This window comes from Alligator sinensis, unplaced genomic scaffold (genome assembly GCF_000455745.1).
Source record: "Alligator sinensis unplaced genomic scaffold, ASM45574v1 scaffold134_1, whole genome shotgun sequence".
NCBI classification, from domain to species: Eukaryota; Metazoa; Chordata; order Crocodylia; family Alligatoridae; genus Alligator; species Alligator sinensis.
This window is the reverse complement of record NW_005841920.1, coordinates 2,474,002-2,488,203: the sequence shown is the minus strand read 5'-3', so window position 1 is coordinate 2,488,203 and position 14,202 is coordinate 2,474,002. Positions and strand designations below refer to the sequence as shown.

General features: G+C 44.2%; 1 protein-coding gene across 1 annotated transcript in view; it reads left to right on the top strand.

Moving 5' to 3' along the window:
• The window catches only part of LNX1 (ligand of numb-protein X 1), a 99,252-nt gene that overhangs the window by 58,969 nt on the left and 26,081 nt on the right, over window positions 1–14,202 (top strand). The window contains exons 5-6 of the mRNA XM_006019016.3: window positions 3,073–3,275; window positions 7,882–8,250. Coding sequence (XP_006019078.1) covers window positions 3,073–3,275; window positions 7,882–8,250 — 572 coding nt within the window. The remainder of the gene's footprint in view (window positions 1–3,072; window positions 3,276–7,881; window positions 8,251–14,202) is intronic.

The window sequence follows — 14,202 nt, the reverse complement described above, 5'->3', positions numbered from 1 at the left end:
GAGAGAGGGGAGAGGGATAAACGGGGTGCATGAAAACTAAGACCTGGGTTCTGCAGCTGGCTGTCCAAGGGATGTGCAAACTCTTTGCTACCACCTCTTTATTTTAAAAATGAATAATTGAAAGAAACAGTGACAAATTATTTTTTACCCATAATTGTAAAAAAAATATTTATTTTTACATGAATTCATAACAGTTCTCAAAAAGGGTCAAAAGATCCCATGTGGTAAAGATTCAAAATGGCTTCCCTCATGTACAGGGGACTTGCATCAATAAAAGATGTTTAACAGGTTAATATATTCAATATTGGTTAATATATTTAATATATACTGATATTCCTGTAAAATAATACTGAGCCAAGGATTATTTCCTTGTGATAACTCCTTTGGTTTCTCTTAGACTCAGGGAAAAGTAGGGCACCTTAGAGACTAACTGGTTTAGAGAGACATGAGCTTTCATCGGCTTGTATTCAATGGCTGTGTCCAGACACGTGTGGACGTTTTGTTTCCCAGGGACAACTAGAGGCGGTGCACCCTGTGCCACTGCTAGTTGTCCCTGGGGAACGTCTGTGCCATGTGCGCTCTGGAACATGGGTGACCGGTGCCTCCCGACTCTGTGGGGGCACCAGATTGCCTACGGGGGGAGGGGGGTGTCCCCCAGTGGCCGATGGCTGACCAGGTAGAGGGGGGCCCCCCAGCAGCCAATTGCCAAGCTAGTGGTGAAACTGGAAGTGCACTTCTGATTTCACGGCTGGTGCTTCCAGGGGGTGCATGGCCGATCTCAGGGGGTGCACATGCACCTGCGTGCACCCCCTATGCGTTACCAGTGCTCTGGAGTGTGGCAGGTTACCCTGGGTGGGGTAGGGGAAGCTGGGGCCAACACTGGGCTTTCTCCAGCAGCTTTACCTGGGATTCTGGGGGCATCCCAGAGCTGCAGCAGCAGTGATCCTGCCACACGGAGCCTGGCCAGCAGTCAAGTGCAGCTCTGGCCAGCCAGGCTCTGGCTTCAGGCGGCACACTGCTGACATGTACACCGCTCTGCCTTTTTTCCACGGGGTTTTTTTGACCCTTGGATATCTCCAGGTCAACCCCCTCCCCCCCCCCTGCTCCCTTGCAGCATGGACAACAACAAAACATGCGGTACGTGGCACTGCAGATGTGTCCATGGCACTACACACTGCACGGCCATGCTTGTCTGGACACAGCCATCTGCTCTTTTAGATCTTTTCTACCCACCTTTTGCTTCCTCCCCCTGTCCTCTTCCTTTATATTTAATTCTTGTATATTTTAATCCCTTTCTTTCTGCAAATCCATTCATAGAATCTGACAAAGCTGTTGACAACAAAGGCTGATGCCCCTATCTTCTACCTGACTTGGGACTAATATAGCTAAGTGGCTCTTAAGACTCAGATGATTTGAGGATGGATTTTTATCAGAAAGTTTACTACTCCTTAAAGAAAAGGAAGTGATAGCAATACATGGTGTAAAGAGAGATATGCCCTTTGAAACATAAATATAGGAAATATTGGTAAAAAGAGGAAACAACCACTCAGCCTTCCTTGGGTACAGGAAAATTCTGCTCACTACAGCTTGGGAGACAAAATGGTTATACGCTACCTAGTGGTTTTATAAGTCAAGTGAAAATGTCGTTCAAATTCTGGCATGGAGAGAAAAATATTATTCTTCCCTTCAAATAAATTGCCTGTTACTTGAATCCAAATTAATCATTCTCTCTACATTGCACTGTATAGTGCCAATTAAAGATGTACTCAAGCACACACCTGACTCAAAACACAGGAGCAGACTGTTGTTTCTGGGAGCCTATACAGATGTCTAACATTTGGCATGTACATTCCACGCTGAGCTGGGATCTGTATCAGGGAATATTGTCATATTGTTTTTTCTGTAGATGGGAGGTAAAGCTATGTTGTAAGGTCTGGGACATGCAACTGTCTATTAGTTTTGCCCCATACTTACAGGCCTGCAGTAACATCTCACTAGGCAATAATGTAGAAAAGTCACAGCCATTATTAATAGCTTCAGCTGTTTCTGCCATTTCAGCTAAATGGATTCCAAGCAGAGACGCCTTTTTATGCCTGCATTTCCCAATCAGGTTTTAAACCAAGCCTTCATTGTATTACATATGATGGTTTGGTTAGAAGAAAGTCATTTTTATATGTAGCTGAGCCCACAGAGTTTGGACAGTCCTAGAAGTTTGACATGTACCCCGTCCTCATTCATAGTTTCCATGTGCTCTTCCTCCAGACACCCAAAGACTTTGCACACCGACATTGGGAAAGGAGCCTGGGGCTCCTATTTAGTGAGTATGCTTGAACACTGTACAGTGAAGTAGGATGGGTTCTATAGAGAAACTGCAGGGCATCTTGTTCTCCTTTAATTCGCAGATGAGATTTGAGGAAATACTTCCTCAGGTTTTGTGAGCCAAGCACCCTCTGGTATTTTCTTTTGCGGTGCTGAAACACAAGGTTAGTAAAGCAGTCATGCACACTGCTCAGGCAGCCCCTGAAAACTGACATGCACCAGTAAACAAAGCCTATGATGGATCATGATGTGATGGCCAGTGTTTGTAGGCTGCTCTGCCTTTGGTGTGGTGGTTACACATGTCCATGCTATAGTCCTTGGCCCAGTAAAGAATGACTGCCTGGAAGGGAGCATGTTTTAAGGCAAAGAACATATTTAGTTCTCCTGAGATACTTGAACACATTACTGCAGTTTTCTTAAATTTGATCTGCCTGGATCACAATAAAGGTCCTAGTTGTATTTTGGGGTACTACACTGCAGACTGGCAGGAGTCCCAGTACATAATGGTAGAAGGGAGAGAGAGAAGAACTGATAGCAGAAAGATGAAAGCTTGCATGTATTAATCAATAAATCATTTCAAATCCCTAAAATAACATGTGCATCCTTCCCTCCCCTTTTACCATTAATCATACCTACTGATAAAGTCTGACCCAGCTGGATCTGCTGTGGATGCCTCAAAGCTGTGTGTGCTTTAAGTGTTTTACTTATGTAAAATTATTATTCCAAATACATATCTTTTTATATGCATTTCAGGTTTTCCCAGATTGTATCACCTGATCCCAGATGGTGAAATTACCAGTATTAAGATCAACCGTACTGATCCCAATGAAAATCTGGCCATTAGGATTGTTGGAGGCAGTGAGACTCCTTTGGTTCACATTATTATACAGCATATTTATCGAGATGGGGCGATTGCCAGAGATGCAAGATTGCTGCCAGGAGACATGATACTAAAGGTACTGTACTATGGAGGCTTGATGAAGGGACAAATCTTAACAAAAAGATATGTAGGTAAAATACTACAGCAGGCTTAGGGGGTGTAGGTGTAGGTCTGTAAAACAGCATAATTTTGGAAAGATGTGAAATTACACTGCAGACTGCTACTTTGTGAAGTTTTTTCTACAAAATTGACAATTATTCAGAAAATCACTTCCATGCATGCTTAAATGCTGCCCTGAATACAGATGCTTTCCTGAATTACTGCTTTAATGAATTAGGATGGATGAACTACATGGATAAATAAGAACTGACCATAACCTTTGCTCAAATCTTGAATCAAACCATTTCTGAAGTTTACTGATTGATTGGTGTGGTTATTTTCCCTTGTGTTTCAGGCTTCCTCTTTTAGCCTGAGGCGGGATGACTGAAGTGCAGTACAGGAGGCTGTGACCCAGCCAGAATCAGGATTTTTAAGGAAGTGTTTCCAATTGAGGGCTAACTCTCAGTTGGTGCAATCTCCAGTTACATGAGTACAGAATTGGCTGAAATTTCTATGGGCCTAATCCCTGAGGCTGCCCAGAGCTATCCCTGAGTTTCACAGGGGCTAAAGCAAGCAGCTCTGGGGTTCGGGAGGGGATGAATTCCCATCAGTTCCCTGCGGCTGCCCTTGCTGGAGGACCCTGGGCTGGGGTAGAGAGAAGCCCACCGCAAGGAAGGGGCTTCCCAGTGCTCCCATGCTGGGCTGCATGGGCAGGCATCTGGCCAGGAGGACTGCTTCTCCCTCCCACCTGTGGCAGCCACTGAAGCAATCAGCAGCTGGGCAGGGGGCGGATTGCTGAGGGTCAAAAAGCCCACACCATAGGGGCTTTCCCTTTTCCTGCTCCAAGAGGCATGCCACTTGGAGCAGGCAGCATAACCCAGGGCTGCAAAGTATCATGGGATGCTGGGGTACTGTGAGTTAACTTGAACCAGGAAGGGATCTGGGACAGAAGTTCCATAAACCGGTTTAACCTAAATCAGTTAAATCTGATACTACATCGAACAAGGTTTATCTTAAGCCAGTTTATATGTAACTTCTGTCCCTGGCCCAAAAGCCTCAGTCTGCAACCCTTTCAGGATCCTGGGTAGCTGTCTGAGGAAGTAAGCTGAGTTGAACTCAATGCTATAGAGAATACACCACTATCAGTACCCCAACTAGCTAGTCTAAAACTCACTTAGATGTGTTGATATTATAACAAGACACTATCCCAAGGGAAGAGAGGAGGGGTGACTGCAACATCCCCTGATAGTTGCCCAGACCCTGCGCAGTTTCCTCTTCTGAGTATATCTCCCCTCTCACCTGCCACAACTTGATGTTGTGTTCTGTATTTGAGCGAAGCTATCTCTGAGGGTCCCAAAGTAGGTCCCAGCCCCTGGTTTGTGGGCTAGCTAATGTCTGGGCACTCAGATATGTTTTCCAGGGCTTGGCCCCTCTGGCCTCAGTCCTTTTTTCCTCTCAGCTGGGTCCCACAGCCTAGGCCCACTGGGCCGGACCTGATTTTTGGTTCCCAGTCTTGTCTTGGCCCACTGCAGGACTGCCCTACTCTGGGCTCGCTGACCCCTACACTGCACCCCACTCTGGACCTGCCACTTTCCCGCAACACCTTGAGCCTGCCTTCAGGAGTGCTCAGGGCTGATACGTGCCTCTTGGGAACCAATAGGACCTCCAAACCATCCCTTTAGTCCCAAACCCAAGCCATTGGCAGTAAACCATAACCAAAAGAAAAGCCCCCTGGCTACAATCAAAACTCTCCCCTCCTGGGTAACTGAATAACACTCAGCAGAAAAAATAGCATAATAACCCTTTAACCCACAGGAATATCTCCCCTCCCCACCCCCCAAAAGGCAGGCAAGCATCCAGGACAGCTAGCTCCCAGGTTAGGCCCTACTTGGGGCTTTCACAGTCTGGCCAGTAGTTCCCAGGCAGCTCAGCAGTCCTGCAGGCACCCCTTGGCTAGTTCTCAGCAAGCAGCTTGTTTTCTGTGCAGCCTGCAGGGCCTGTATCTATAGATCTCTCTGGCCCTTGTGCCTGCTGGTCACCTGCATTCCTGGGCTTTTACCAGTGATCTCTGTCCTAGCCAATCTCAGGCAGCTTCAGGGCTTCTCGCCACTGCTGCTGGCTCTAGTGGTAAGTGCTTGTTCCAGTCTTATCCCCCCTTTTTGCTCTGTGCCTGGGCTTGTCTGACCAGCTGACCCCCAGGACTCTGCCCTCCCTTCTCAGTAATGGGGTAGGGGTCCTGTTACAGATATGAGCTGTAAATAATTATTTGAACTGCAGTGCAGACAAACCGACAATATATAACACCAAGGCTTTCTCAGAGGCATACCTCTTGACAGCCATCTTGCTGCTTCCTTCATACTGCCTACCTTTTGGCTGCTGGTAGACAGTATATCCAGCAACACTGTGTTCTGCAGATTTGTGTTAAGTTTTCTTTGCCAGTAATCTAACAGGGGCTGATCCTTTGAAATACAGAGCACCACCAGTAAATTGCTGAGCTTTCTCAATTTCTATTAATGTCACTGATAAGTGATAACTAAAAACACTTAGCACCTTGCAGAATTGTGACCTCAGATTATATGATTGTTTCCATTTACCAATTAGTCTATATCAGTGGTGCTCAATGTTTAGGTGCTACAGGCCACATGAATAATGCTGGGCCAGTCCACAGGCTGGATCTGACCCTGTACACCAGGATCAGGCCCTGCACTGGCCCCAAGTGCCTAGATTGGACCACAGGGCTCCTCACCACCTCTGCCCAGCTTTGCATGCTGGTTGCCAGGCTCCAGGGCCCCTGGAGCCCAATTGCAGCACTACCTTCACCTGGCCCCACATCCTGGGATTGGACCCAGTGCTGCCCTGTAAGCCTGATCTAGCATGCAGTGCTGTGGCCCATGGGGCACCCTACATACCCATGGGGAGCCCTGTAAGCCAGATAACCTAGTGCTGGGGGTTGAATCTGTTCTATCAGCTGGGGGTTGAGCAGATGTAGAAGCACATATTAACCAGTTCTGTCATTGCAATGGCAAAGCATTGGTGGTGCCCTTGTCTCCCTAGCTTTTATCTATAGCACGCTGTGGGGTGGGGGTGGGTGTTCCTGCTTTTATGCCTCATGGTTGAGAGTTTGAAGTGATTCAGGAAATTTTGGGAATTTTTTGGTAGCAGCTGCTTGTGAATCCAGGGATCTAGATTTGATGGCTATGGAGTGCCTTAACAGTCCTTTATTCTTATGGTCATTAAAGGAATTTCGCAAGATCAAAATGAAACTCGCCATTTGTAGTCAATGATGTTTGTTCTATTAATCCACTGTCTTGTTTAAATCCTCCAGTAAACAACAGTTCTAGGTTAACTAGAAGAAAAAACTTAACCGGTATCATGGAAATTTAAGTTTCTGTTTTTCTTTTGTTTTGGTCCCAGCTCAGTGCAACAGAGTTGTAGAACTGCTGAGCAGACACTGAATTTAGGATATGTGTACACTGCAGTCCAGTGGTAGAATTGCAGTTTACGTAGACATACCCCAGGTAGCTTTAAACTAACTGGCTTGAGTGCCAAGAGCAGAGTAGCCATAGCAGCACTCCGGTGTGCTAGCCACCCAACTAGTTACAAAGAGTCCTGAGTGAACTCTGTAGTCCATGATGAATATCATTCTGCTGCTGATAGCACTTATTGGTTTCCAAGTCCAGTGAGTTTAAAGCAAGTTTGTTCATGTCTAGATGAGCTGTATTCACTTTTTGGATTTGCAGCGTTGACTTTCCTAGAGCGACAATATTAACCACCCACCAAACAAAGCCAATTCTCTATGCCGAGAATAATTTTTGTTGCAGTCTAGCAGCACTCATCATAATGTAAAACTGCATAGAAACTGTTGTCTGATTTGCTTTTCCAAACGGCAAATTAAAACTAGGCAAATATTTTTCATTTTGTAGTGAAATATCCCGTCTGTTTTGCAAAGCAAGAATTGCAGGCTTGGTTTATATTTCTATCATTTGTGGCTACTTGAAAGAAAAGAAAAACCAGAACATTTTTTAAAACTTGGAAAGCTTTGTTCTCTGATGCAATAAATCAGCCTAAGGTCCAGCTATAGCTAACTATCTGGACTAGAAGTGGACCAAACTATGCCGGCTTGTTTTCCCTGTTCAGATCAGCTTTTTGATTAGGTAGGAAATGAAAGATTCAGATTGTCTACTGTAACCATAGTAGTTTTGAGATAATGAACAAGGGCACTTCAGACAAGTTACTGGGAGTGAAAGGAAGGATAGCAGGGAAGAAGATTTCAAATCAGAAGTTAGTGGAATAAAGATAAGATATATGAAGGCCTGAGGAGGAATAGTAATAAAACTGAAAAATAATAGTCATGTCTGGAGACAGTCAGTGAGAAAAGAAAAAGAAAGCAATTGTCCATATGCTGTGTCCTATCCTTGAGGGGAATAATATTATGTAATAGGAACCTGGCCTTTTGTGTGACACAGCTTGCAATGCTGCATGGCACTTAACATGAACGCATCTGTGCAAATAGATGAGCTATCTACAGTGCCAGTTCAGATTAGGCAGTCTTTTCACCATTGATTTATGATTCTCTCTTCTAGGTAAATGGCATGGACATCAAAAATGTGCCTCACAACTATGCCGTGTCAATTCTGAAGCAGCCTTGTCAAGTGCTCCGACTCACAGTACTCAGAGAGCAGAGGTACCGATGCCGAAACAATGGACTTTCTTTTGAAGCTCACAACCGGGATGACAGTTTTCATGTGGTTCTAAGCAAAAGCAGCCCAGATGAGCAGCTGGGAATAAAACTGGTCCGCAAGGCAGATGAACCTGGGGTATTTATTTTCAACTTGCTGGAAGGAGGTGTGGCTGCCCGTGATGGACAGCTTCAAGAGAATGACCGGGTTTTAGCTATTAATGGGCACGATCATCGGTACGGCAGCCCAGAAAGCGCAGCCCAGCTGATACAGGTTTGTCATGATGACTTGACCCCAGCTTCATTTAATTAGAGTGAAAAAGCATTTTCTCTACCCAGTGCCATGCCCCTGCCAGACCCCTAGCCACACATATTGTGGGGGGTTAAAGGAGCATCCCACAGGTAGTGTTTGCAGACAGGTGACACCTGTGGGATCTTACTGATTTCATGAAGTGAAAATGAGCCCAAATTTTGCTAATGCCAGCCAAATACTCCATAAAAAGGCTGCCTTAATGGACATCTGCTATATGTTCAAGGTCATTCAAAAAGCTTAAACTTTTTAACTTTAATCTCTGCATATTTTGTTTATATGTAATAAGGTTTTTAACTCCTTGAATGCTAGTTTTGCTGACATTTGTCACAATTACAATTCTTGGGATAGGCAGCCTGGCATGAAGTGACCGCAGCCTTAGAATATGCATCTTTTGTCAAAGATGATTCAGGATTCCATTGCTATGAACACATGCTCTGTGCCCAACAGAGAAAAATATTGAAGACATTTATTGACCTTCAATCTCAATGGCTGCGTCCCATTTACAGTCACTTAGAGGCACTAGAGATAGGCCTAAATCCAGAGAGAGCCAGGCACATTTGGCAAGATTGAAACTGCACCTGAATTCTAGCAATTTCATCCAGTTTTACTGATTTAGCTTTATACAAAATATTAAAATGGCATCTCTCCAAGGCACCCTTAGCAAAAGTTATTAAAACAAACTTACATTGCCTGACTTCCCTCCAAATTTGCCCCTCCCAAGACCATTTTGTCTTTTTTTCAGACCTAATCCTTGCAAATTCCTTTTTAAAAATCCACAAAGCAGCCAGCAAGACAATGAAGAACCATTCAGTCAACTGCTAAACCTTTTATTTCTGACATTCCTCATGCTTAATCTGTTTGCTTGGTTTAGAAGGGGGTAAACAATGTTTATGTAGCAAAGATTTTTACATGCATAAATGCAAAACAGTTTTCCCCTCAGGCATACCTACTTAACCAGGGTACATGGGCTTGGCATTCAGCTCAGTGTACTGTTTTAACAGGCATATTTTTTAGCATAGTTCATGAACTCCAGGGATCAGTGTTCATTGAAAGTCTGTAGTGGAGATGGGTGTGTGCCTAGAGATAGATGTTCCATAGTAGCTCTAATCCAAGTAGAGTACATGCTGGCTGAGGAGTGTGTTTGTGTGCCATCTTAAATAGTATCAGTTGTTGAAGTTCTGGGTTTCCTTATGTAGACTGGGAACGGAAAGGGGGAATGGTCTCTGAAGAGAACAAAGTCTCAAATGAAACCTTTCATGAAAATCAGTATTCCTGGAACATGTCCTTATGCTTACAAAACAAAGCAATAATGCTTTATAAGCAGAAAACAGCCCTAGGATGAGATGGAAAAAATGAATAATGAGACCATTCACACAAATGTTTAAAAACACAACTAAAGATCTTACTAAATCCAGAGAGTGTCTGTTATTTATACACATGTCTGAAACACACACCAGCCTCCAGGAATTTAAACAACAGGCCCATCAAAGAGTCAGTCATGTTTCCATGCAGGCCAGGCTTCTAGTGCACTGGTGTGAGTTTGATTCATAAAGCACTGAATTCCCAGACTCTCTCCTTTTTGTCATGTTGCTTCATAAATTATAATTTGTCTTACTTTTTTCCATGTTATTTCAGGGGCAAGCCATCATATCATGACCACAGACATGTAATGTTGGGATTTTTTTACACAACATATTGCAGTCTCTGATTTCTTCAATTTCCAAAACCCAAATGTGAGACATTCAGGTTCAGCAAAAGCCTAAAAATCCATATTGCATGAAGCTTAAAATATAATATAAATATACATAACCTTAATTAACATTTGCAAAGTGCCATATGTCTCTAGTGGTGTTAGCAGATGAGCTTGTATCATCCTGTTCTATAGCTTCAGTGTCCTGACTCATTGCACTTAATATAGCTGAGAGAACATCAGGTTTATGTAGAGCATCTTTACGTTTGGCTTGTAAATAACAGATAAGTGAAAAAGGTCTGATTCATTAGCCCTAGCAGTTTAGATATTAGCATATATGAAGTAGTTGTTAATCAGTGGATTAGGTGTCTGGCTCTCATAAGCTCATTCACAAAAGCCAAAATGAAGAAAATATAAAGGTGATAATTAGGGTTGTACATCAGATACAATTTTTGAATTTTGGATCCTTCACATTTGTCTCGCCACCAATGATCAAGGCCATATGTCAAAATGAATGAAGTTGGTTTAAACCAGGGGTAGGCAAAATATGGCCTGCAGGCTGGATCCGGTCCACGGAGGGACTTTTTCCAGCCCGCAGTAGTTCCCCCAGCCCTGCCTGGCCCAAGCACCATCTGGGCTATGGCGTGTCCCATCACCCCTAGGCACATGGTGGGGCAGGGGTGCTCTGCAGCCAGACTACCTTTCTAAGAAGCCCAGGTAGTGGCAGCAGCTCCTTCTGACTGCCACCACTGCTGGCCCCAACCCCATGGTACTGGTAGGGACCTGTGTGCACAGCACCAACCCCACCCCACACCCACTCTGGACTTAGCCCAGTGGAGCAGACCATCTCCGGACCAGCTGCAACCCATGTGTGCAGCCCTGACCTGGCCCAACCTGCACCTGCTCCAGATTCAGGGGCCCAGGCTGAGCAGTGGTGTTGGTAGCCAGGCAGAAGCTACTGTTTGGTGTGGAGGCAGAGTGACTCCTCTCCTTAGCCACTGCCAGTCCCTTCTTGTTGCAGCCACCTGGAGCCTTCACCCAAGCTGCCTTGTGGCTCCTCTCCACAGCCACCACTGCCCTTCTGGTCAGGCCAGAGGTGGTGGTGACAGCAGCAGGGAGGGGCTCCAGGCAGCTGCAGCAAGAAGGGCCCAGCAGCGGCAAGGGGGAGAGGCTGCTTTTTCCCTGTGTTGAGCAGCAGCTTCTGCCTGGCTGCTGCCGCTGCTGAGCACGGGCGGGCAGTTCGGAGCAGGCACGGGGAGGCCGGGTTTGGGGCTGTGCATGTGGGTCCCGGCTGGTCCACTCTGGCCAGGGCGAGTCTGGCATGGACATGGGATGGGCCGGGGTCAGGGATATGGCTATGCACTGTTGGCAATGAGGAGCCATAGGGCATGTGGACTCTGGGCTGTTGTGGGGGATGGGAGGTGCTGACCAGCCAATGGCAGCTCCCCAGAACTACCTATGTGGTCTGAAGGCCCTAATAATTGGCCTCCCCTGGTTTAAACTTACAGCTTTTTACTTCTACTTCAGCCAAAAAGTGTGGACATATATAATAGGTAAATCAGAACATTTTATACTGGTATAATGTAATCCCTGTATAATTGTTACATCTCTGGAGAAACCTACTCTTCCTGTTGCTGAAAGAAAGGGGACATTTCTAGGATCCCTTATGTTACTCAGAACTGCCCGCTATATCTTTGGCTTCTTGCCCATTTATGTTGTAAACTCTTTGGGGCAAGGTCTTTCTCTGATGCTATATTGTGCAGGGTTCCAGTGCAGCCTCAACTGTGGTGATTGGGATATATCATAATACAAATGATAACTGTGCCTGTTGCAGCACAGTGTATTTACAGCAGCTCTGAGGCCAACTTGGCCTTGTAGGGGCTAGCACAATAGCCTGTATAAAACAGTACTAGGACCAGGAGAGTGCAAAGATGACTTGTAAGTCACCATTGGTCCACAGTCCCTAATTTGTGCTTTGTGCACTTTGACCAAAGCCTAGATTCTCAACCAGCAGGAGAATGAGATCTGATGAAACAACTATTAATAGACCAATCAAAAAATGTTAATAGTTTTTATATGGAAAAATCTAACTCAAAAGCTGATTTTGTCTCTTTTATAACGTCATAAAATTCCGTGACTTTATGATAAGTGACATAGTTAGTGACCTGAAGAAAAAAGCAAGCATACGAATAACTTAAGGCAATATCTTTTAGTGGTCCAACTGTATAGTTGGAATAAAGTTAGACAAGCTCTTGAATGCAAGGCATTCTTCAGGTCTGACCTGGAGAATGTAACATTTATAGTAATGTCCTTACTGAGATTTTCCTAATCATTCTAAAAGGGATTAATCAAATTGACAACCTTCATGTAAATAATCAATTTTGAGACAAGCTGAGTGAGTGAATAGGTCACTGATCTATTCTATCTAGTGTAAAAGTTTTGCAGCGCAGTTCTGATTTCATGAGGTCTGTTGTTAGGCAGTTTAGCCTTATGTTCATAGTTTTTTAAAAACATCTTCACAGATTAGGGATTGGCATGTTTTTAACTGAGAATCCAGATTCTACTCTCAGGTGCCACATGGATTCAGATTCCAAATAATAGGGTACTGTAGTGATGAGTTGGGCATAAATACTTGGAACAAATAATTTAGTCTTTATAATATGAATATATATGTATGAGAGTATATGTAAGTAAGATGTATCCATTATGAGAGTGTGAATGACTTTTATGCTATTGGTAAAATCTAATATAAAGGGAAACCCAAAGGAGTCCTAAGGATTGCAGGGAAGTGCATGTTTTCTGTTGATCTCAACGTCAAAGATTTTCTTGACTTGGTTAGAAGCAGCATTGCTCCAAGTATGAAGAATTCAGAGTGGAAATTTGCTTGTTTCCAGTAGTCTTATAGGATTTATCTAAACATTGTTGAACACACAGGAAATTCTCTTGAGCAAGACTGTAGCAAAGGAAGCTAAACAGTAAAAATACAAAACCCAGGTGCCTCTTCAGTTCCCACTGAATTCACAGAGAAATTGGACTTTGAGAGAAGAATTGAGCCTGGACTTGGTTTCTATCTTCTTTTATATTTTAAATCACTTTCCAGTTTCAACTCTCCTTAGAGATGGTTCCAACAGAGCAGCCTGCTTAGAGTTCCAAAGGTCTGTGCTGTTTTATCCTCATTAAACTCTTACAGGGAAGCTCAACCTTACAGTACTGTTCTGAGCCCAAATGCATAAGATTCCTCTGGAGGCCCCTGAGTTTCCTAAATTTGCAACAGATCTAGCTTTTTCAGCCTGAAGAGCAAGAGGTTAGAGATTTTAGGGTTACATTTGGACTTTCCCACACAGCAGGACACCTCTAAAATTGAAGCTACCACTACATTTTTCTTTACTGTATCAGTTTATTTTTTGGCAGGCAAGCACCAGACATCATTTTACTCAGCTGGATTCTGGTTTTGGTTATATCAGTACAACATGGTCGACTTCAGTGGAATTGCCTGAGTCCAGCTGAGAGCAAAATGTTGCTGTCTATTCTGGATGGAGAACTGGTCCTCACATTCTGGTCCAACACCATTACATAATAATAAAATATAGTACTAAAATGGCATTCTTATCTTCAAAGCAGTGTACAAATCAAAACGTGTAGATTTTCATGATACCTGTGAGAGCTACAGTGAGCGCATCTACATGTGACTCCCATGGTGCAGCTGTTACTGCGCCATCATTTAGTACTTGCTTCAGGAAGTACTAAATAATGGCTCAGTAACAGCCGTTACTACACAGTCCCAGCAGTGCACTGTTATTATTAGCAGCTACATTGCTGTAGCGATGCACTATAGCAAGGTAGCTTGTCACTACAGCGATGTAGCAGCGGTATCATGGTTTGTACCCGCCGGTGCTATGTCGCTGTAGTTCATCACTATGGCAATGCAGAGTCACATGTAGATGCGCCCAGTGCCCTTTTATAATCCCCATTTTGCAGAAAGGCCAAAAAATGTCATGACTTCCAGGACTGTACCAGCTAGTAGTACTCCCAGGATTAGTTTGAGTGCCAGGTTCCCAGGCCTGTGGCTTGCCCCATTTGCCAATGCTTCTTTCTTCCCTGTATTCTGCATCCATTAGTATTTTACTGTTCAAAATTATAATAAGCTCCCTTCACTAAGGTAGGTTTGTTTGTTGAGAACTACTGACCTCAGATTCAGCCACTAGTCCTTTCTGCCAAGGGCA